The sequence below is a fragment of the Vanessa atalanta genome, chromosome 9 (genome assembly GCF_905147765.1).
Source record: "Vanessa atalanta chromosome 9, ilVanAtal1.2, whole genome shotgun sequence".
NCBI lineage: Eukaryota > Metazoa > Arthropoda > Insecta > Lepidoptera > Nymphalidae > Vanessa > Vanessa atalanta.
Genome location: NC_061879.1, coordinates 6,595,994 through 6,619,001, shown reverse-complemented (window position 1 = coordinate 6,619,001; position 23,008 = coordinate 6,595,994). Strand labels below are relative to the sequence as shown.

Below are 23,008 nucleotides of genomic sequence, written 5' to 3'. Positions count from 1 at the left end.
CGAACCCTCATTTCAAATGGCCTGCGAAACGATTTCCTGACACGGAGATTAGTACAAGCCTTCACTAACGTTTACCACCCCACTTACGTCACGCACTCCATACACACTAGCAATCAATTGTAAGACAAGTTATGTTATTCTTTAAAAGAAACATAATTTTATTCTTTGTTACATACAGTTGAAATTCGTGTTACGATAACTTAGCCTTATAACGTTTCGTTATTGTGGGAATGTCGAGTTTTAACTGATATGCAGATAGTTTGACAGAAGTTAAGTTAACATGTCAGAGGCATTCAGTAATGTAGGGATTTGTTGTACTTCCTGACTGCAAAAGGTTGTTGTATTTCATTTACAAAACATTTAAAAGCATATATCGGGATTTATAACGTAAATTATTTTCCAAAATGTTTTTGTTCAATGTTTACGGTAGGTATCGTAATAACATAAAGTATAAATTACCAAGCGAATTCAGGCGATATACCGTTTCAATAAAAGATAATTCAGGATTTTTTCGTTGTTAGTTTTTTAATATTATACATGTTCTTACCAGTAACTATTCTAAGTATTTCTGAAGGGGCCCCAGACTGTTTCAGCGCTTCTTCTATCTTCTGCCGTCTTTTCAGCTCTGATTCTAACTGATCTTGAATTTGTTGCCTCTGCTTTCGCTCTTTCTTCAGTCTCTTCTGGTACATGACTGAAAAAGAATTGCGACATCAACACATGATAGATATTTTCTTCAAAGTTACATTTTTAAATGTATGCTAATAATTTACAGAACTCTGTGTATTTGGAGATGAAAGTAGGTTATTGTGTTTATTATGAGAATTGGGAACAAGTATTTGTTTGGTATGCTGAAAATTTAACCGCTAGGTTTATAAAGCGTCGAAATTATTCCAGACCTGGGCTACCTAGGAATTCATCTTTATCACTTGTACTATTTTCAAAAAGCCTCTTTAAAAAGAAATAGAAAAATAAATACATAGTAAGTTGGACGACACTGACACGATCAAACCTTATATATAATAGTGAATCATAAAATAAATTCTCAAAATATATTTACTTATAGAAATATTCTAACGCAAGTATTTGTCTTGGAACCGCTATTATTCGTCTGAGAATCCACATCGCCTTTAGACTGCAATTAGTTTTTATGTGACTAAAGGAACAACAAATCTTTCTCGTTTGGAACTACTTTGGGACTGTTACAATTGAATTGGTACAAAAAGTGGACACGGAAAATATTCTTATTGTGTGTATATATGGTTGTAACTTTAACTTAGATGATTATATAATATTGTCTAGTACAAATTAAAGTCGACCAAAAATAAAACAAGTCGTTTTCTCATTAAATATTCGCTAGTAATTAATGTTGTTGCTAATGAAGGTTCGGGGTTCACTAGCGAGCGACTCCTACGCATCATTTGTCATACAACCTCCGACACGGCTCGTAATAACGCGTCGTTTTTGTTCCTGTACATTTCTTAATATGATTTGAGACTTGCCTTTATGGATATTGTAAAAATAAACAATAATTAGGATCCAATGGATCGCAGTGCTTCTTGATTTGTTCGAGTCACCTATTTTGTTTGCAATTAATGTTAAAGTAGTCATTAATCATAATACCTGACTATCTGACTCAATTATTTGTATCTAAATAGAAAGTGTATTTTTTTTTTACTAAATACATATTTTATAATTCTTACTGAAGTTAGGCCCAATAATTATTCAACCTTATTCCTCAATGAAATTAACTATAAACATTTTAATTAAAATAACGATGAATGTAATTTAAAGTGAAAAGAGTAAGTCAATCTTGACTTGCTCTTTCCAAAACGTTTTCCTTTTAATATAAAACATGAAATATATTATGTCTTTTTAATTATGTTTCTTCAATAAAAATAATTCTAGCTTACGTAAGTATACTTTGATTGCTTATTCTTTATTGTCTGTCGTCTAAATAAATGTGTTAATTGAATGTTCTCATTTGCTAAATTATTATATTTTTACCCAAAACATATGAGGCAGAAGGAGTTTTATACGACATAAATTCATATATTTAGGATAAAAGGTAACGCTAATGCTAATACAAAGGTGTGACTGTGCCCCCAGAGGTCCAGTGAGTGGAAAATTCAACGGGCCGACGAGTCCGAACGCCGGTACAGACCAACACCTCTGAAAAACGATTTCTCACTCCAATGACGCTTATTTTTGGATCTTTTCATCTCATCTCATATGTAAATAACGCGTAAATTATAAATTAGCTAAAGCGTTTTACCGCTTATATTGAAAATAGCATATACATTCAGTTAATCTATTCGGAGCTTGAAGGTATTCAAAAGAATCCGATCGCAATCAAACGTCTTATCGTACTCAATAAAGCGGGAGCGACGTTCGCCTATTGTTTTTATAAGTCAATATTTGTCTATCGATCGTCGGCGCCCTTTGAAAATAATCCGGCTCCTAACTCCATATCGATGAGTTCACGAGTAAAGATGAATCGTAATAATTTCTCAATTGATTATTCTTCTCGACGCTTCGAGACTTGAAAAGAATCCTAATCCTTTGTTGCTATCTGATTTAAGTTCGGATTGAAAAAGTTCTTTTAGAATATTAATTTTATAAGAGCAATAGAACAAGTGAATACTGAATTTATTACTTTCTTTAGAGATGATTAGTTTTTTTTTTGTTAATAGAGGTACTATTACCGACTGCTTCTCAAAATAAATAAAGTCAGACGATATTTGCAATTTGAATTTGACAATGATAAAAAAATTGCTTGGGGTGATAATTAAAATTGAAATTTAACTTTTTGATATGCGGTACAAAACAACATTAACGTTCGCATACCGAACAGACGAACAGAGGTCGCGATACTAAGCAAAACAATTCGACGACCGAGCGTATGAATAAAAACGAACCAACGAAATATTGAAGGAATCCGTTCAAAGGGGAAAAAATGCAATAAAAAGTCTGGCTCGATACAGAATGAGAGTGTGGTTAAAAAGCAACGAACGAATATGGTTGCGAACATCCGTTGCAGACAAAAGTTTGGCTACTTGACTATGCAAATTATATTTGCGGACCGCCGCGGTTGAGACCGATCTCCGACGTTTCGTTTCACTTTTACGTGTATAACGTGTATTCTTTTCATATTTTCATCCGATTTCCTTTCCCCTCGTTCATTTTGTTCCGTTTTTAAAAGTCGCAGAACAATACCGCTTTCTGCGGGGTTTATACGCCGCGAGCAGTTTCTTTGCACGCTTCTTTTTCCTATTATTATTATATCTATCTCTTTATATGTATCCGGTTCTTTTCTTTAATACTTTCAACTCATAAATGGCTGATACGGGCCCCTTGGGTCGGTTGCTCAAATAACATGTAAATGAGTCGGTTTGTGTATACAAATTATATTCCATTCCCCTAAATAGCACTTAAAATGAAATGTTATTAAATATAAGTTATAATATTTCATTCATTAATTGTATATTTTATGATTTTATAGCTATTATTTATTTGATAAATAAATGATAAACGACACTGTAAAGTATTTCAAAATTTTGTTTTTGTTGTTTACATTACAGCCGTATTGATTGTAATTCATTTATTATTTTTGCTGTGGATATCCTTAGTTTATGTTTAAACTTTCATAATTTTAACTCATAGCAAAAAGACCGATAAAGAAGTTTTAATTTTAAGCTCGGATTATTAATGTTTAATCTAATAATACTATTTTAGTGCGACTTCAGAATTATAAGTGTCAAACATTGTAGAAATACCTATTACTTTTTTTTTTCATAAAAAATGTCTTGAATTGTTATAATAAGTAATCACTTAGTTTTATAATGTTATTAATTTAAAATTTAACATATTGCAAAATTATAATAGTTTTTCCACCATGACATAACGTAAATAAAAATCGACATTTATGACAGCCACTCCCCTCAGTCGCGCCCGAGCCATTTAGATAAGTCTTTTTTATAGTTCTTTATTGAAAATAAATTGCCTAGAATAAAATCAGACACAGTCGGAATGGCTTTCCGATAGATGTGTATGAAATAATGTTTCGAAGATAAGATGCGTCAGTTATCACGACGTATGTTCGATTCAAGGGGCCCAATCGAATGAGATGACGATGATATTTTCTTAATGCTTGAATCCAGAGTGTGTGTGTTATGGAACTTCGAAAATTCTCAGCGTTAATATTAAATATATATTCAACACTAGATAATATTAAGAGTATCAATCAGTGAGACCATTTGAGATTATTATCGTGCGTAAACTAAAATTTCGAAACTGTTTAATTTGACTAACATAAAATATTTATTGGAGCTAATAGCATTCTATGTTTATAATGTTTTAATTATGATATTTTTAACTTTTCAAGTAGGCGATAGTATCGAATGAGATAATATTTAACAACTAACAAAATGTAAAATAACGAACAATAATAACTACTATCTATGTACATTTTGTAAAGGATTATGTGGTTATGATCGGGCCTGTTGTACTCGATGACAGTAGTTTTATCTTTTATCTATTTCGTCTGTTTTATTTGGGTAGAATTTATGAGGCGAGTGGCTCCTGCGATAAACATTTTCCTCAAAATTGTTCGGATTATTGTTCTTGCCGGACGAGTGGGGACTCTTGAGTTACGAGCTACGTGTGACCTTCACCCATAACACGATATATTCGCTTACGTTGAAAACACATGACGATGTACGATAAATAGACATGTACCGCCGAAAAATTGTGAGAAATCTTTACTGTTATTTGAAAGTCATAGGCATACTTTAAAAAGTAGTAAATGTCTTAGCATTAAACTGAAGTAAAAATGAGTTTAAAATTAATTACTCATAGAAAAAAACGGCTTGGTTTTTATTTGATTGATTGTTTTGATAGCACATACCAGGATTCATGTCTGGCTCGAGTCTTTTTGTCAAATAAATTTCTCTCCATCTTCATGTCCAATGATGCGGACACATACGTACGTACAAAAGCAGACAGCGTAGCAAACCAATGAGTTTCTAACATATATTTAAACGTTACATTCCATTCTATATTTCATGCTTATAATAAAGGCTAAAATTTTTTATGAAAAAAAATAAAGAAAATTGCAGGCTGTTTTATCAAACCGATCAAAGGCCGGTCGGACATTCCGACTTCTTACGACGTTAGTAAAAATACAATCTCTCTTTATAGTTACCATTCCACTGGTTATTATATCCGTATCGATACGGTTAAACTTACGGAGCGTGAAATGTTGGAATCTCGATATTGCAGGCCCCGGGCTCCGGCACCGGTACGCTAGGCCAATTTCGGACTTTTCAAATAAAAAATAATAATATTACAAATTACAATTAATTCATGTTATTGCATACAAACATTTTTTGTACGTTTATTAGTGTGGTGAAATAAAAATATGTATATTGATTTTATTTACTAATTAAATGATAACCCATGTAATTATGTAAGAGTTGCATTTTGTTCCATTTTGTTTGGTTTGGATTTAAAAATGTCTTTTCGTAAAATTTTATATATGACCAATTACCAACCTTCTTGTTGAAACTATTGATTAAATTTGCAAAACAACGGCTCTGCTTTATAAGAATCTAGTAATATAACTGAGCCTTATATGATGAGTATGATTATGAATACAGAAGAATTCTTTAAATACACACAGATTAAATACATTCTCTCGTTTCATATTTCCTCATTACTTAACTTCGTGAAAGATTCATGACTCTTAATTATAATCCACAAATGAATGCATTTAATCGTTTAGTAAAAAGAGTAGTCGATTCGTAGTAAAAATAATTTCGGGATCAAATGTATTATTTTCGATGGAATGGCTCATCGGGCCATGCTTCCTGCGACGCCAGTGTGGTCGTAACTCGACACCTTTATTAATATGCCTGAATTAATAACGTAGATATTAGTCGGCAGGGACCATGTCGCGTGCAAATGATGATATCGTGAGGCTTCAGTGCAACGATTTGAGAAAAATATCGATTTACATACGATTCAAGCGATATGGAATCGTGATCGAGTCGGCCGTATGTTATTTATTGTTATTAAAGCAAATAAGTGAAACCTTTTTAGTTCTCGTTTTCTAATGAACATAAATGGATTGAAGTCAAGAACTCGATGAACTTTTGAGAAAGATGTTGTGCTACCAGCTCTAGGAGCTATACAGTACTAATTTATGAAAACACAAATTTTAGGTTATCTGTTCTCAGAAGAAAACTTGCATTTGCCATGAATAAAAGTACGTTTCTTCAAAATGCCGCTATAAAATATCATGCTGTTTCATATTATCATTACGTTACATATATATACATTATATATGTATAATAAAATGTTCATAAAATCTAATAAAATATAAACTTGTTGGTATAATAATGAACTCATATTTTTTATTTTCTATTACTAAAATCAATTATTATTTTAATTATAATAACAACAAAATGTAAAACCCGAAGTCGAGTTGTTATCTGAAAATCTAAATTATTTACAAAGTTGCCATCAAGTGTAAACATAAGTCGTTTATTATCGAATATTTATGTCGCGTTTTTATTATACTGTCGACGCGATATAACTGAAATTGGACGTCGAGTCGTTAATCGTAATAGCCGACAAAAAACATTTAATCATTATTTATGACATATTGGACATTTAATTTAGGAACCATGTTTAATAGTAACATACTCATAAATGCATATCTAGTATCGCGTCAACCATGGACTTTTTACGATAATCGTGTATTAAATATATAATTACAAAAAAGTATACCAAATTATCAATTTACAAAAATAATGCAGTTGACAAATTCATTTATTCAACAAACGTTTATAAATGCGCGATTTCATACTTTGCAAATGTGCTAAATGTTAAAGATTAACTTTGCAATAAATTGTCAGCTAAATTATATTTCATAAAATGAAAATGTCTAGTAATCATTTTATTTATCAAATTAATTATTTATAAAAGCAGTAAGATGTATAAAGATGAAAGTATGGTTAATAATGCTAAAGGTTGTTCATAAAATGACATATTTTTTAAATGTGATTTATACATTTAATTACATAATTATTTATTATTCAAATCTTTCTTCGAATGTAAAATAAATATAAAAGCAATTACTGGTCGGTTAAAGATAAGTAAAAAGGTAATATTTTTCAGCGTTTTCATGCAATATCATATTATATAGATGCAGGTAAGATTCGGCAAATATTGACAGTGGATGATTGCAGCCGGCCAGCGTGATCCCCTTGGCAAACTGCGAATTAAAATGGGGACGAGAAAAATTAATCCTAATGCGATTTTAATGAACTCGAAATGAACGGTTCTAATAATGAATTGTTAAGCTTCTGTGTATTCTTTTCAGACGTAGAATAGAAATGAAAAATTAAAAAAAAAAACTAATAAGAATTAATAATAATAAGTGAATGGTAACTAAAGTTTTTAAGTGAACCTCAGATATAAAATAATTGTTGTTCAAGCTATTTAGAGCGACTCGACGTGCTAAGTGTAATTAAATAGTACGCAGAATTTTGTTTTACATCAGAGAGTATAAAATATAAACGAGATAAAATGTAATAATAATTAAGGCTTAGCATCTACAAAGACGCGCGCCTTAACATCGAGTATAAAGCACACAAGCGCTGAAAATGTACACCTGAAGTCTGTGCTCGCTTTTGCATTAACGAATGCGGAAGCGGCGCTGTGCATACAGGACGCGTTGCATCCTCCCTTTCCACTGTGAGGCGCACCTCCCACACCTCCCGCTGCCCCCCGGCGTGCCTCTCGCTCGTACCAGACGCCTCTAACAGCACCGTGTCCCACCCGTGCGTTCATTACCTCCACGCGACCAACAATTCAAGTTTGCTTTCCGCCACACAATCTGCGCTACCAGACTCACTAGACTACAGTCTACAGACTATCCATATACTGGCCACTCGAATAATAAAGATGCAGAAATTAACCCGTCCGCACTGAAAAAGCGGAAACTAAGTGAAGCTATCTCGACTTGAATAGGGGTAATGCAGCGCGAGCACTTGTATAGCGAATGAAAGAAACTCGTCGGGAACAGGATGAGTTTGTTGAAACAGAGGGTAAATGTCAACCACAAAATAAAAACAGTCAACAGATAAATGCCAACGATAAACACATGCGAGAATTGAATGGCGAGTTATGAATGTCAATGTTGACTTCGCTCAATGAGCCCTTAACGTTTTGAGACAGCAAACTGAAGATTTGACCGTAAAAAGCAACACGGGACAAGAAATCAATAAAGTTTCAGCACTAAATTTGCTTTAGCTCATAAAATATTCAATTACGCATAAGCACACATTTGCTAAGGCCAACAACGACCACGCGGCACCCCCATTAAAGATGCCTAAGGGCCATTTAATCGGTCAGTGGATGTAAATTCGGCGGCCCCAAAACAAATATCCCGAAACTAATAAGGAAACGAAATAAGTAAATCGTCTGCCATATTGTTTCACAAGTGAAATCTTCCTTTAATCTTATAACAAATCCGTGTCCAAATGGTCGCTTGGAGTAAATTTGAATATAGTAGGGGTACGCTCGAGGGTCACGTTGAGGTACATCGTGGTGAGGAAGGAGTTAAACTTATGCAAGACACGCACTAAGGAGATAGCGGCCATAATGTTGTCCTATGCACATATTGCAACAAATTAGTTGTCGACTTGTAAACATGGAGGAGGAAAGTAAGCCCGCTAAGACGTAGTCGGTGGGTAGTTTGCATGGATATGAGAACGGCAATATGGGGCTTCGCAGCTGCTGGCGGTACTCATTAAGATGTTTTATGGTCGGCCCGCCGGACCGGGTTGCCAATTTAAGATATTTCTATGCGGGACGGCGCCACGTTAGTTTGGCTTCCGATTAGGGGATTAAAATAGTCCTTTAAAGGCATTAGAGTAATAATTGAGGGGTACAATATGAGGTTAGTATTGCCAGTTATTCCCTTGGTGACTATTGTTAGCGTTACCGCAGAAATATTAATTTTCGTCGACATTATCGTATTGATATTAATATGTATGTTCATTACTAATTCGTAATTAAAGTAAATGGCGGTCTAGAATTAGGCTAAGTTCTGTCAAGTTCAGTTCATTCCATCGAACACCTATTCCCCGCACGGCAAGTAAATCAAAGGGTGTTGAAACTTTTCACCCACTTAAAGCCGGACACTGTAATAAAGCGTTCGAACTTCACCGACCCTGGACATCAAATGGGCCACCCCTTCTCGCATTTTGTTCGAGAGAAAATTAAAAGTTTGTAGATGTCGAACGCACGTGATTAAAATTGGTATCAATGTATATTTTATTTTTAGATGTAAAATAATTTGTTTATTTCATACAAGGTAAAACACACACGTAAACGTAAAAACAAATTAACTTTACGCTTATATACTTATATATAGTATATTACTCGTCATTAATAGATTAAGCGGAATATGAATATTAAAATTCAACGGTATAAATATGTGTATATTTTTTAAACAAGAATGTCATACAAATCTTAATATTAAATATATATACGGGATTTAGTTTACAAATCATCATTACACTACAATGTTTTAAGAGTAACAGTAGGTTAAAAACATATACAGAAAACACTATATCAAGATTTATATATGTAGATAAATTGCAATCACTATCGGACTGCCATCAAGTTTAAACAATTCAATTAGTTTTCGTTGGGGACTAGGGATGTAACAAGAATCGTTTTGTCTTTGAATTAATTCGAACCAATAACCCGACACCGGTCAACATTGGTCAGAAAAAGCCTTTGAAACTTAAACCCTTGAAGGACTAAGATTTTGTAGTGTGCGTCATCTGCTATTGTTACACCGTTTATTTGAGTCAAGGAACACTTATTTATCTGGTTAACATATAAAATTTCCTCATACATTACGTACACATTGACATTAGCCATAAGTTTGTATTATTCTATGTGTTTGATAAATCTTATTACGAATATGTTTAGGCAATTGGTTAGAAGGCCGGCGCTTAATTTGCGAACGCTGCCAAAACTATAATGCAATAAACAATAATATTAAGTAATAATATCGACCTTTAAGTTTAGGAAATAAAGGTTATTGGTGGTAAAACAAGTGATATTCAAGTTATTTGGGAATTACTTACTCAGTACTCTCAGGGAAGTCGTTTCCAAGATAATAAAAGATGTTTGAATGATTGCTTAAAACAATTATATGTGGTCAATGTGGCTAGATCTTTTTGTAAGAATAATTATTAATTCATTTTATTCAACTAAATTAGAAAAATGATCTCAAAAAAGTGTATGAGTTACAAAAACAAGTGTATGAGTCACAAAAAGTGTATGAGTTACAAAGTTGTTAGTCAAGATTCCATAAATATATAATTATAATTTGGAGAATCATTCATAAATCCTGCTCTTTCTCCTGCTATTAAAATCTCGTCTCATATAGTATATGTGCAAATATATTCTGTAAAGATCAAATGTCTCGTAGGTACGAAGCCACCTCCATCAGATACCACAAAGACGTCTTCCAAGTGCAACGGTCTTAATCAAGACCGAATTAATTGTTTCTAAAGAGGTGATTCCGTCGAATATATTCCCTGATTAAGTGCACAGGTTGGGACCGAGGCCGAGGGTTATTAAATAATTTATTGTCTAACAACTATTCGTGAGGGGCAGTGCTCAAATGTTCCTCTAAGATTCTACAAAGTTGTGTTATGGTATTAGAAACTTTACCTTTGAAACTTAAATGAATTGCAGTATACAGATTTGTATTCAGATTTCAAAAGATTTCTGAAAATAGCAGCGAATGTTATTATCAGAAAGGACCTCTTTTCCTGTTAAATATGGGACAGTATTATCCAATGCATGATTCCCTACGATATTTTATACGTTAGTTTATTCATCGGTAAGCTAAAATAAATTCAAAATCGTTTTCAGAAATAAAAGCCGCGACCAACCGTTGAATATCGAAGTGTTCTATCCACTGTGCTCCTCAGCTCGCTAAGCTTAAACGTAACAATGTGTTATTCGTTAAGCTGGTCCCAAAAACAAAGTGTACATGTTTTTGAAGTCCTAAAATGTTTGCTATAAACTTTTCCGTTTGACATAAACAACAAAACAACCATGATTGAGTTTCGTCCAGTCCTTTATTGCTTTCAATGTAGATTTCATCCTGTCAGTGGCAAATTACACTGGCTGCCCATTCACGCTCAAAAATCACTCTCAATCGAGTCAAGTGGGACAAAATAAAAGGTGAATTCATCATAGGGGTGTGAATCGGCGCCCCTGTCGGGAAACCAAGGCGGGAAACGTATGTCCGGACCATTTGTAAACACTAACAGGTGCCGACAGTTTATTAATTTAAATGGCACTTACTTGACTGGAACGACTAGTAAGTTGTAAATGGATAACAATATAAATCAACCCAAGTATTAATTATAGAATGAAAGATAAAGGCTTTGAAGTTGATCAACACTCACGGATTGATTGCAAATTTTGAATAAATTTTCCATAAGTAATCAAACGAAGAGCGTTCTGTTGTGCGTCAATATTCAATTTTTTATCGTCCAATTCATAAACGATAGAGCACACGGTAAGTGTTTTTTGTTGTGAACGCTTTTTGATGAATTTTTTTAAAGTAACACTTAAATTTTATCTTTTAAAATATCACTAAATGTCCTACCGATGTATGGAGTGGCATAGTTTCATATAATAATTTTTTTTTTTCAAATTGTTACTTGTGAATGACACACACACTGTGCGAAGTGAATAAAAGTGCGCAAAGGGTTTCCTTAAATCAATTCAGCTTGGATGGATTTGATTATGTCCAGTCAGAGAGGGTTCAGTTTAATGCATTTTGCTCTGTTCTGTCAAGTTAATATATGAATGTAGACGTGATATTGTAAACGAATATTTATGTAATATACTTCTAAAAATACGATAAATATACGTGATAAACTTTTAGTGGTGTAAAGATATAAATTACAGACATACAATTAAGATATCTTTTTTTGGTTTAAGGATTTAGAAGTGTAAGTCTGTCTAGGTAGGTACAAATCATTCAATATTAATTGTAGGAAGGCACCGTCTGAGTCAGACAGTGTATTATGGGCACAAGAGATATAGCATCTAATAATCAAATCCCTTGATTTGCGGTGAATATACTGTTTAATGAACGTTTAACACTCCACGACAAGAGTGATAACATTGCATTATATGCTTATATATTTATATATATTCAAAGTCAGCCAACGAGCAATAAAAACGAAGTTATTAAAAGACTTCACAACGAATCGAATAAAGTAAATAAACAAACGTTTTCTCGATTAAAACCAATAAGTCGATAAACTGGGAGCTTATAATAGAAAACGACTGTTTGCTCAAAGTGAGAGGTATTAACGGAATCAGAATCTTTCACGCCGTCGCACACGAAAGCAAAATTGATTTTGCTAACGTACTTGAACGTTAATATATTGGAAAGTTAGGTAGTCATCAAACTTGCTATATTAAGTCTACTGATTTTTATTACAATGTTTTGCATATATTTGTTTTTTAATGATACATAATTATACAAATAATTAAAACTGTTAATTTTAATTTCAATTCACTAACTTATATTATGTATGATAAATAAATATTATTGGGTAAATATCTATACAATCAAATATCATTTCAAGTTTATTTTTTATTTCAATCACATAGTAATTTAGTAAATTAATTTACGCGTTCAAGTCATTTAAACCTAATAACACAAACTTCGAGATTGTCTTAAGATACTCAAATGAAACAAAATATTTACGTTTCGTATTTAGACGTGTTTATTTATATTACAATATAAACTAATCACAAATCTTTGGTGGATTCAAAGTTAGTTGTCTAAATATGATATTAACAACATCAATACGATATCCTGCAATCAAATCGTATGGCTTCGATAGTCTCGATGTCTGCCCGTGTGTGGTCCGTAAACAAAGCTCTTAATGGTTGTATTATAACGTCAACATCTTATTACCACAATCGACATCACAGTTACAGTCAAGTCGATGTATCGACTTACTTTCGGTGAAATATCGAAATCGATTGCTTTGCTTACATATCGAGTTTGATTGATAGATTGATTTTATTCACGCTATTTTGTGACTTTTGTAAAAGTTTATACAAATTTGTGAAATAATTGATATTTTTGTTTTCTCACGTTATACGACAGTATTTTTTAATGGTAAAAAATTATAGTACAAATTGTTCATATACAATTGTCGAATAAAAAATAGAAAAGTGCATTAACGACTGCTTATTACCTATATGCATATTACCTTCCAATGCAATTTTGTATTCTAGTTATATAATTTTGCTATCAGGCAATGACCATCTAATGTTATTGACCATCTAATGTTACAATTAGGAATTTGTAATCGATTCAGGTTTTAATTACAATAAATCCGTACTTAAAAGCGCATAGAGAAGAGCCGAGATCAATAAGCAATTTCCCCAAGACACCGGATGCGGTCTGCCGGGCACAAGTTCAATTATTATTGAATTTCCTACGCCAGGGACGACAAAAAGAGAAGGTTGAGCTTCCTTTTAAGTTATGACGTTATGCAATACACTTCAATTTATCAAATTATTAAATAATATTGTAACGAAAAACAGATGGTGTGTTGACTAGAGAGGGGAGTTGTTGTCGAGGAGGGGCGAGGACGGGAGGTGCGTTGTGGAGAGGAGAGGAGAGTTGTATAAATAGGCGGCAGTGTGTGATTCGGGTTACTTTTGTTACATAAATTATAATATTGAAGTTGTGAAAGAGTGATTAAATAAGTTTAATATCAAATGTAGTGTTTATTTTTTATCTACCGGCGTTATATATCAGAAGAGGGATTACCGCAAAATGAAGAGAACCCGTGAGGACCCAGGATATTCTTTACGAATAAAAAGGCACCGCGACTCACAAGTAAGTGAATCCAGTAAGAAATCTATGCCTGTTAAAGAATTGATAAAAAAGAGGGTAGATAAAGCAGTAAATCAATGTTTGAATAGTGAATTAAATATTAGATTTACAAAATTACAAAATACAGAAAAATTAGTAGAGTTTTTAAGGAGTTTTCAATGAAACATCAATTTCACCACACATTGAACGCAATAGCTTGTCCCAGGGCCAATGGCCAAGTCGAGCGGTACAATCGTACACTTTTAGATGCCTTACGTACTCGCAATGTCGATCCTAATATGTGGACAGAATGTCTGCCAGACATTGTATGGGGGATGAATAATACAGTTAATGAAAGTCTCGGTTATCATCCATACGAAATTATGTTTAGTCATAAAGGTAGACTTATGCCGAATTTAATTGGTAATGAAGAGTCAACATCTGTAGGAGAAAAACGTAAAAATGCATCAAAACGTTTAGAGCGCCAAGCTGAAAATATGAAGCGAAATTATGACAAACGCCATAAACCTGAGAAAATTTTCAAAAAAGGGGACTTAGTACTCTGGAAACAAGCACCTTCAGGGGGTGAAGTTAAGAACGCGAATAATAAATTGCAAGTACTTTATTCTGGGCCTTACATTGTACAAAAAGTCTTGAATAATGCCCGTTACGAAATTAGAAGTGTAAAAGGCATGCGTGGTTACAAAAAGTTCTCTGGTATTGTGGCCGCCGATTCTCTTCGTACCTATCGAAGTGCCCCTGAGTATAGTGAGACTAGTAGCGATGACGACATAGTTACTAGAGATGATTTAATTGATTTATTAGAGAGCTAAAATTTTGTGTTTGCACCAATTGCGGTGCAATTGTTTCAGGATGGCCGACTGTAACGAAAAACAGATGGTGTGTTGACTAGAGAGGGGAGTTGTTGTCGAGGAGGGGCGAGGACGGGAGGTGCGTTGTGGAGAGGAGAGGAGAGTTGTATAAATAGGCGGCAGTGTGTGATTCGGGTTACTTTTGTTACATAAATTATAATATTGAAGTTGTGAAAGAGTGATTAAATAAGTTTAATATCAAATGTAGTGTTTATTTTTTATCTACCGGCGTTATAATATCATTTTAAAAATTGAATCTATTTCTATTATTTTTCTGTATTTATTGTACAAAAATTAAACGATTTAATTTTCCGAAAAAAAACATAAAATCATAAATATAAATATAAATATGGGACTTCCGTTTTAGTTATTCTGATTACATAAATAATAACTTTTGTAATAATTAAGAAGTTAGTCCGTGTTGTTATTTCATCTAATCGCTTTTATAAAGGGTTATTCCTTACGCCACTTTAATTCGCTTTGTATTGTTTTGTCGTTACTTATCTGTATTTTCAACTTAAGAGATTTTGCTTATTTTTGGTTTATTTGTGTTGAAGATTTGTACTGTCATTTATCCATATTATAAAGGCAATTTTATGCCGTATGAGATTTAAATTTGTAGGAGACCTTCCTTTCGATTCCTAAATTTTATTTAAGGTAAGGCACTTCAACGACGCCTCTTCGACTTTATACAATTGATCTTTTTCAAATGTCAATATTTTTCCAAATAAATAAAAATACCATATGGTATATGGTTGAAAACTCTGCAACACATGTATTGTTCTCATACGGGTTTTGCTCGAAGTAGTAAGTTCTTACCTTTTAATGGTCTTATGGATAAAATATTTATTTTGGAGTGATGACAGTTTTTGAAATGTAGGGTTTGGATGTAACTCCCAGGTGTTGAACCGAGTACTTAAACTAGTGACTAAGTTAAATATAAGTATATAACAGTATTAATTATTATATTGTAAATAAATATACTTAGAAAAATAAATTTTAGAGCTAACTTTGCTTGGCTTCTTAGAACGATAGACTTACAACAAAACAATATCAGAAGAGTATTTATTTTAAGCCAAGCTGTTGCCTATTAAGATTAAATCGATTCTTATATTATTTTTAATAACATATATATATTTGGAAAAAAAATATAATTATTTCAAATTATATCTTTTTGTTGTATTTAAAATACATGTTGTATTGCCTGTTGGTTAACAAGGTATGGTATTTATTGGACTAGTTTTTAACAAATAATCCACGTTCCTTGCTTTCAATTGTGGATAATGAAAGGCGTGGATGATAGATGAATACCCTAATTTTTCACCTAATATGTACCTATAGGTTTTTTTGTAAAATGCTTTCTTTGTCATACGAGTTAATTGAATTTTAAGGGTTTGTATCCACTCTATTCGCGTTTATATTCTGTGGTCTTAAAAAGAGCACATTGATTTTCGAAGATTTCAACACAGTGTAGAACTCGCACGGCTGGTCACATTACCTCCAATGACCGGTGAGTCATTGTAGTTTTGAAGCCCAACTCCCAGCGGTACACGGCACGCAACGCTGCCTCGCTAGTTCATACGCTCCAGTGGGCAATTTAGAAAATGTTTGCAATTTTGAACACCGCATTCTATTTAATTTCGCTCGTATAGTTTGTAATGACTTGGGATTATTTGGTGACGTTAGCTGGTGTTTAATGTTTTTGTCAATACCCTGACTTCACTATAATAATTGGCCTCAAGGGAATTTAGTTTATTTATACATGGCTATGCATATTTTCTGTCTTAAATCGATGGAACATAATCGAACGATTGTCATATAGGCAACAAGTCCGTATCAGATTACTAATACGATACGGTCGACACATGGCGCGTGCATTGGATTGAAGCAAAATCGACAATTCGATCGTGGCAAAATCAACACGACCGGTGACCGCGTCGCTACACTAGTATTGTTAACTATAAAACATCTGACGTAACGTGTCTTATACCTACACCTACAGCTGATATCATTTTTTTTATCAAGCAGTCTATTTATCCCAAACTATATTATAAAAATAAATATTTTTAAATATGTATGTTAATGAAAGGTAAAAAAATAAACTTACTTTTAAATTAATGTGTAGAGTAAAACCCAACATTTTACAGCCAAGAGCATAAAGATATCAATTAAAAAAAAAATAGAGCGAATGAACATCACGATCATAAACCTGTACTTAATAGTCTTTATATTTTATTTACTCGTATGTGTATCACGTAGACCTTAAAACGTGTTCTAATAATTTCATACACATTCATAAATTCTAATTTAGCGAGTTGCCGGATCGAGTTACCGGCTACAGTATCGCGACTCATTGTATGTTACTCCCAAGACGGTGCAGCCCCGCAACGTATACAAAATTAATTAGACAAAATCTTGGGGTCTTGTAATATTTTATTATTATTTCCGCTACTGAGATTTTATTAGCGCTTCATATTTATTGCTTTTCTCGTACGGCGAATCTGAATAGGGCCTTGATTAGCATCGTTCCCGTATGTGTTCTCTTTAGTTACAAGTTCGTAATTACAGAAGTTGTAATTACAATGTTGCTTATATTGTGAAATCTTCGCGGGCTTTCGTTACATTATTGCGCTCTGAATGTTGATGGTTTGTTAAATTAAACGTCATCGTATGGATATATTTTCTTTATTAAATCTGTCTATTCACTTCACCAGAATTACTTAAACTATACCTCAATAATTGTTCTCGATGTTTAGAATCTTACATTTTTATTAAATATCCAAATTAAATAGTCAATCAAAACACAAAATTAAAATGTATTTTGTTTTGAACTTATGTGTATATATACATGTATAAGATAAAATAGAAAATTATGTTTTGGTATTTAGATATTGATTTTCTTACTAATGTTTAAAATCTTCAGCTTAACTAAAGGAGTTTTTTTTAAACGCATTGATAGCACCGGCACCGGTCCCGGTAAGGTATATACAGAGAGAAATAACCTCTCTTATAAGGTAGTCTATTTGTGTAGTACGGCAGGACTCATGACTACAGCGTCTTTTACTTAGCGGTGAAATGTGTAATGCCTTTCATTTGAATCTTTCTGAAGCCGCCCTTTACTGTTCCTTAACACGCCTTGACTTTTACTAGGACAAGGTAATCGTATAAATAATGAAAAGGATCATTGGAGCTACTGCGTTGAAGTGGAAAATTATACTAGTGTTTAAAATTAATCGTCGATGTAGTTGTGGGAGTTTATTATTGAAAACATAGAATTTAAAGCTACCAGAAATATGTTTTCACTAGATAAACATAGAGATAAAAACCTACAATAGAACAATTAATATGATTATGCAGGGTCGTCTTTTTAATTAACTGTTAAGGCTATGCCGATATTTAATAGAGGTATAACCTTGTTAAAAATATAATGTTTAAGCCTTATTCTCCCGCAGTGTTCATTGCATGCATTCGGCTCGTACATTAGGGAGAGATGAGTTGACCAGTCGGCCAAATCTAATCATCTGCATTAGTCATGCGCGGCCGAAGCCCATACTGCGCTTCATTTCACCAGAACATCCTCCCTTGATCCGATTTATACGTTTGTAGTCTCTCAAATTGAAAATTTCCTCGAAATGAAAAACTGAAATCCATTAGAACGTACAAGAAAAAGAAAAGTTTTGTTTACGAGGCAAGGTTGTTTGTCAGTTGAAACTAAGATTGAAATATCGTTTTTAAAAATGAAAATTAAGGAAAAGGTGAATCTTTTCCTGCAGTCTGTTTCATGTTATTTATCATCAATTATTAAAGATCTTAAGTTACTCAAAGGAATTATGAACTACTTATAGTTTTATTATATCATAGGAATTACACATAGGTGAGATGTCAAGGGATCAAGGAACGTGTCCTGCATTATAGGGGGTCGGTAAAGAGGTCACGTAGTCAATACTTTCGGCAAATAAGATGAAAACTAAGACACTAAAATATGTAATGAAACCTTAATAATATATTGGGATTTAAAAGTATATTTTAATTAAAGCGGTCAAGTATGAATCAGAAAATAAAAGAGCATTTTAAATTCCCAATTATTGAGTTAAAAAACCAACCGACACCAAACATAGTTTCCTAAAGCCGCGGCGAAACAAAAAAAGGATGATTCGCGATTGCATCGTTCAAGTGCAAATATTTACTCGTCGTACACGAAAATTTCGTAGCGTCGAAAAGTTTGACTCACGATACCACAATTGCGAAAAATTAGACATAAACCGCCCAGAAACTTCGGTGAATATTGAAGGTTCCACAGTTATACCCATGTCAACGTATGTCAGTTTACATGACTCTTGGTAAGTTGGTAAGGCTTTGTTATTAGTTTGAAAGTTAGGACTGATGATATCATACTAAGGAGATATTTGGTTTTAAGTGAAAAGTTATGATATATCAATAATTATTGAGATCAATTTGAACCTATAGATTTGACTGAGAAGTTATTGTAACAATCTAATATCTTGATAGTACTGAGAGTGTTAGTAACGTTGGAAATGGATATTTATCCGCAAGTGTTCAGTAGTTGTTTTTAATCAATTTCAATTTCCTTGGTATTTTTCGCACAGTACCGTACAGGAGCTCATTACCCTTTTCGAAAACCATTTATTAAGTATCAGAAGTATTTTTGACATATTTCTTCTGAGTAGTGCGTGTCTTTATTATTGGTATTTCTGAACAAAATGCGTCGCGTTCCATGTTATGCAGTCTATATTACTACTATAGACTAAGCTATTACAAATAGTATCTTCATAAAAGTAATCTTAAGGTTATTTAGTTTTAGCAACTAAACGAATATACATTTTATAAATTTTAAAGTTAAACATTAGGCAATTATTTAGTCTTCTCTATACGCCATAATATCTTCGAACGTGTCTGCGTATTATTGGAAAGTGTTTGTATGACAGGGACGTGCCCCGTAATGGGAGGTTTCCGTCTAATGTCGGGAACAATAGCAGCGGTGAGATGCTCATTCGACAGTGCAGATTGCGTCTATTAGGATATCTGCAGCCTCAATGGCTATAACAACATTCTCTCTGTTAACTGTGCTAACTTGTAACCTTTACTCAATTCGACTAACAATTATGGAAAATTTTCAATAGTCGTTTATTTTATTTCAAAACTGGATCTAATTGTTTTTTATATAAATTCAATATACCGTATTCTTGTGAAACGTCAATAATATTATTTCTAAACATTTTATTAACATTTTCGTATCGATAATTTGATAGCCACATTGTCCATAAATCATGACGTATTCCCGCCAACCAAACAGTTATTGGGGTGTATTAGGTAGCCTAACAATACCCTAGACTGACTACTGATGTACGTCGATACGATTGTTTCACAAAACAATTCATTTGAATTTGACCACTCGCCTGTCCGATTCGTGATAGCATTTGAAATAGAAGGGGTTTCACCGTCAGGGTTATACTGATATCGAATGTTACAATTTCAAATTAAAAATTATATATTATCATACTGGTATTTGAGACTAAAGTTACCAAAACCAAGTTAGTAAAGAAAAAAACCATAGTAATAAAATTTGACATAGACATTCAAAGACGTGAACAAGGAAATATAAAATAAAATTGACGTAGAATGAGTCGCTGAGAACAGCTAGATAGTATATTAAAATTTATATAAGAAAAAATAATAATAATTGTACATTGCTTTATAAAACACGAAAAAATTTAATTGAACAGAAAATTCATTACAATTCCTCTCATGTATGAAATTTCATTACGAATTCGAATCGCAGACAATTTGATTTGAAATATTCTATTAATTATAAGTAAGAGATATTCGTTCAAAGGGTGGATGTAGTAGTCGTGAGGTATATCGATAACCCTCCATTCCGAACGTAATGTTCACATAATTGGCGAAACATTTCCATTCCAACCCTTTCAAGACACCCGTAATGTTACGGCCTACATGTTATTTAATTACAAAATCTCGAACACAATGTGAATTGTCGAATAGACTCAAGTCTCGGTTGCAGATATCAAACGTTAGAGGTAACAACGATCCTTCAAATAATATAACGCACTACTTTTATTTAGTATTTCATAATTGAAACATAAGTTGTATGTCAAATCATTATATAAAGAAATGACTGGATTAAAAATGTTTTGTACACATTGACCATGTATATTTATCACATATTTTGTTTAGAAGATTAATCATGGTTAAAGTTGATTTTATATGGGATAAGCAATAACATACATAACCTTATATATTATAAACATATACATTTTAAAAAAATATATTCAATTTCATCAATCATTCAATTTATTTGATTTGAAAATTTATCTTTATATATATTTATATTTAATTTATAAATTAGTTATGGATAAATTAAAATCGCCCATTTTATATGAATATTTATTTTCATCGAAAAAGACGAAAACCAGTTAAGATAATTTCAAATTAAACTAAAACATGATAATATATACAAAATAAGATAAAGTTTCAGTGTAATATTCTCTTAACGCTCAAGTTTGATTTTGTCAGTGATCAGTTTAAACTTACTTGCAAAGTATGGGTTCGTGCAGTCCTTACTAGCTACAGTACAATGTAAAGGTGAAATAGGATTAAAACCCTTCTGGATATTCCCCACGCCAGAGAACTAGCTGTCCATACCAATTATAAACGTATAAATCAACGCGATAGTATATATAATATATCATCAGCCGTTATAGTTCTCGCTGTCATGTCTTTATCACATTTATTAGGAATTAGTGCGCTATGTTTTTTTTCATCCACCATTCTATTTAGATAGTTATCTACCTACCTAGTTACTTTTACCTGTCATCCCTTACACGGTCCTACGATTATATATATAATTTGCTCTTCAACATGACTGGTAAGACATTTTGTGATATAACTATAGGGTGGAGTATCCTAGAACCTTATAAGTAATATTTTATAAGTGATGAAATGTACAACGCAAAATTTTTAAATGAGTTGTATCGTGTGACGTCCTAATTCATACAAAAGAATGAGGATATGTTTTATATTAATACCCATTGAATAAGATTAAAGAAGATGCAACGCATTTCGAAAAAGGTTTTAGTATATTTGATTGTTATATAAGTAGCTACTTAAATTCAGACTATTTACGTAATAAGCGTCAATTAGATGTGCTTGTTCTAAAATATAGAAAAGATAATGTTGACATTGGTCTGTCAAATGAAATATTATAATATTATGAATATTGTCTTAACATTAATTCATATATTCTGATACAAGATTGCACTATTAATACATATAATACGATAACAATTACGAATGAACGTTGGACGGTTATTTGATTCAAACTCTAGTACAATTTTCAGACTCCGATTCACCCTGATTGATTGATTCTATTGACTCCACAGCCCAACCAGCTGCAAAACAAAACTTTCATATTGTTAAATTAACCGAAGTTATATTATAGTTTTGATTAATATGAATTTACAATTGTAATTCAGTTTTTTATAATTTCATATTATTTCAGGTATTATATACCAATTGAAACCGATGTGCTCCGTATTTACAATCTGTAAATAAAAATACTTTATTGTGCTTTGTATCAATAAAGAATGAGAGTCGAAATGAAAGTTTTCTTATGTAAGAGCCTGTTCCGTATCATGCATTTGGTTTTAACGCAGTTAACATGCTAACACATATAGTATCGCTTTTGTAACCGAAGGCGTATTTCATACCGTCGACACATAGAACGCTATCTGATGATTGGTTTTTGGCAATTACCAGTATTGCTCACGTCGCAATCGGGTTCATTCACCGTATGAAATATGTATGGGATCCGCGATTCTCTTTGTTGCTAGCATCCATTGCGGTGTTCGAGCAATAGTTTGTTATTCAAACTACTCCTCGTTCCCTCGTTAACTGTTTGTGATAAAACAATTTTATAAATTTATATAATACAAACAAAATACTTTTTAATTTTGAAATCAAAATTTTTTTTTAATAAACAATGGTGCGGAAGCGTCTGAATTTCACCAATAATTTTAATTGTGTGCCGAGTAATTGTCAAAAAGCTTTTAGTGCATCGGACACGAGATTGTCAAATATCGGGCAAAGTCCATTAACAGTTCGCGCCGGTAAAAAAATTAACTGATAATGGTAGAATTTGAAATCAAATATT

At 32.6% G+C, this 23,008-nt stretch overlaps 1 protein-coding gene across 7 annotated transcripts in view; it reads right to left on the bottom strand.

Moving 5' to 3' along the window:
• The window catches only part of LOC125066211 (dachshund homolog 1), a 128,510-nt gene that overhangs the window by 7,352 nt on the left and 98,150 nt on the right, over window positions 1-23,008 (bottom strand). For all 7 annotated transcript variants that reach the window (XM_047674190.1, XM_047674191.1, XM_047674192.1 and 4 more), the window contains one exon: window positions 548-694. In XM_047674190.1, coding sequence (XP_047530146.1) covers window positions 548-694 — 147 coding nt within the window. The remainder of the gene's footprint in view (window positions 1-547; window positions 695-23,008) is intronic.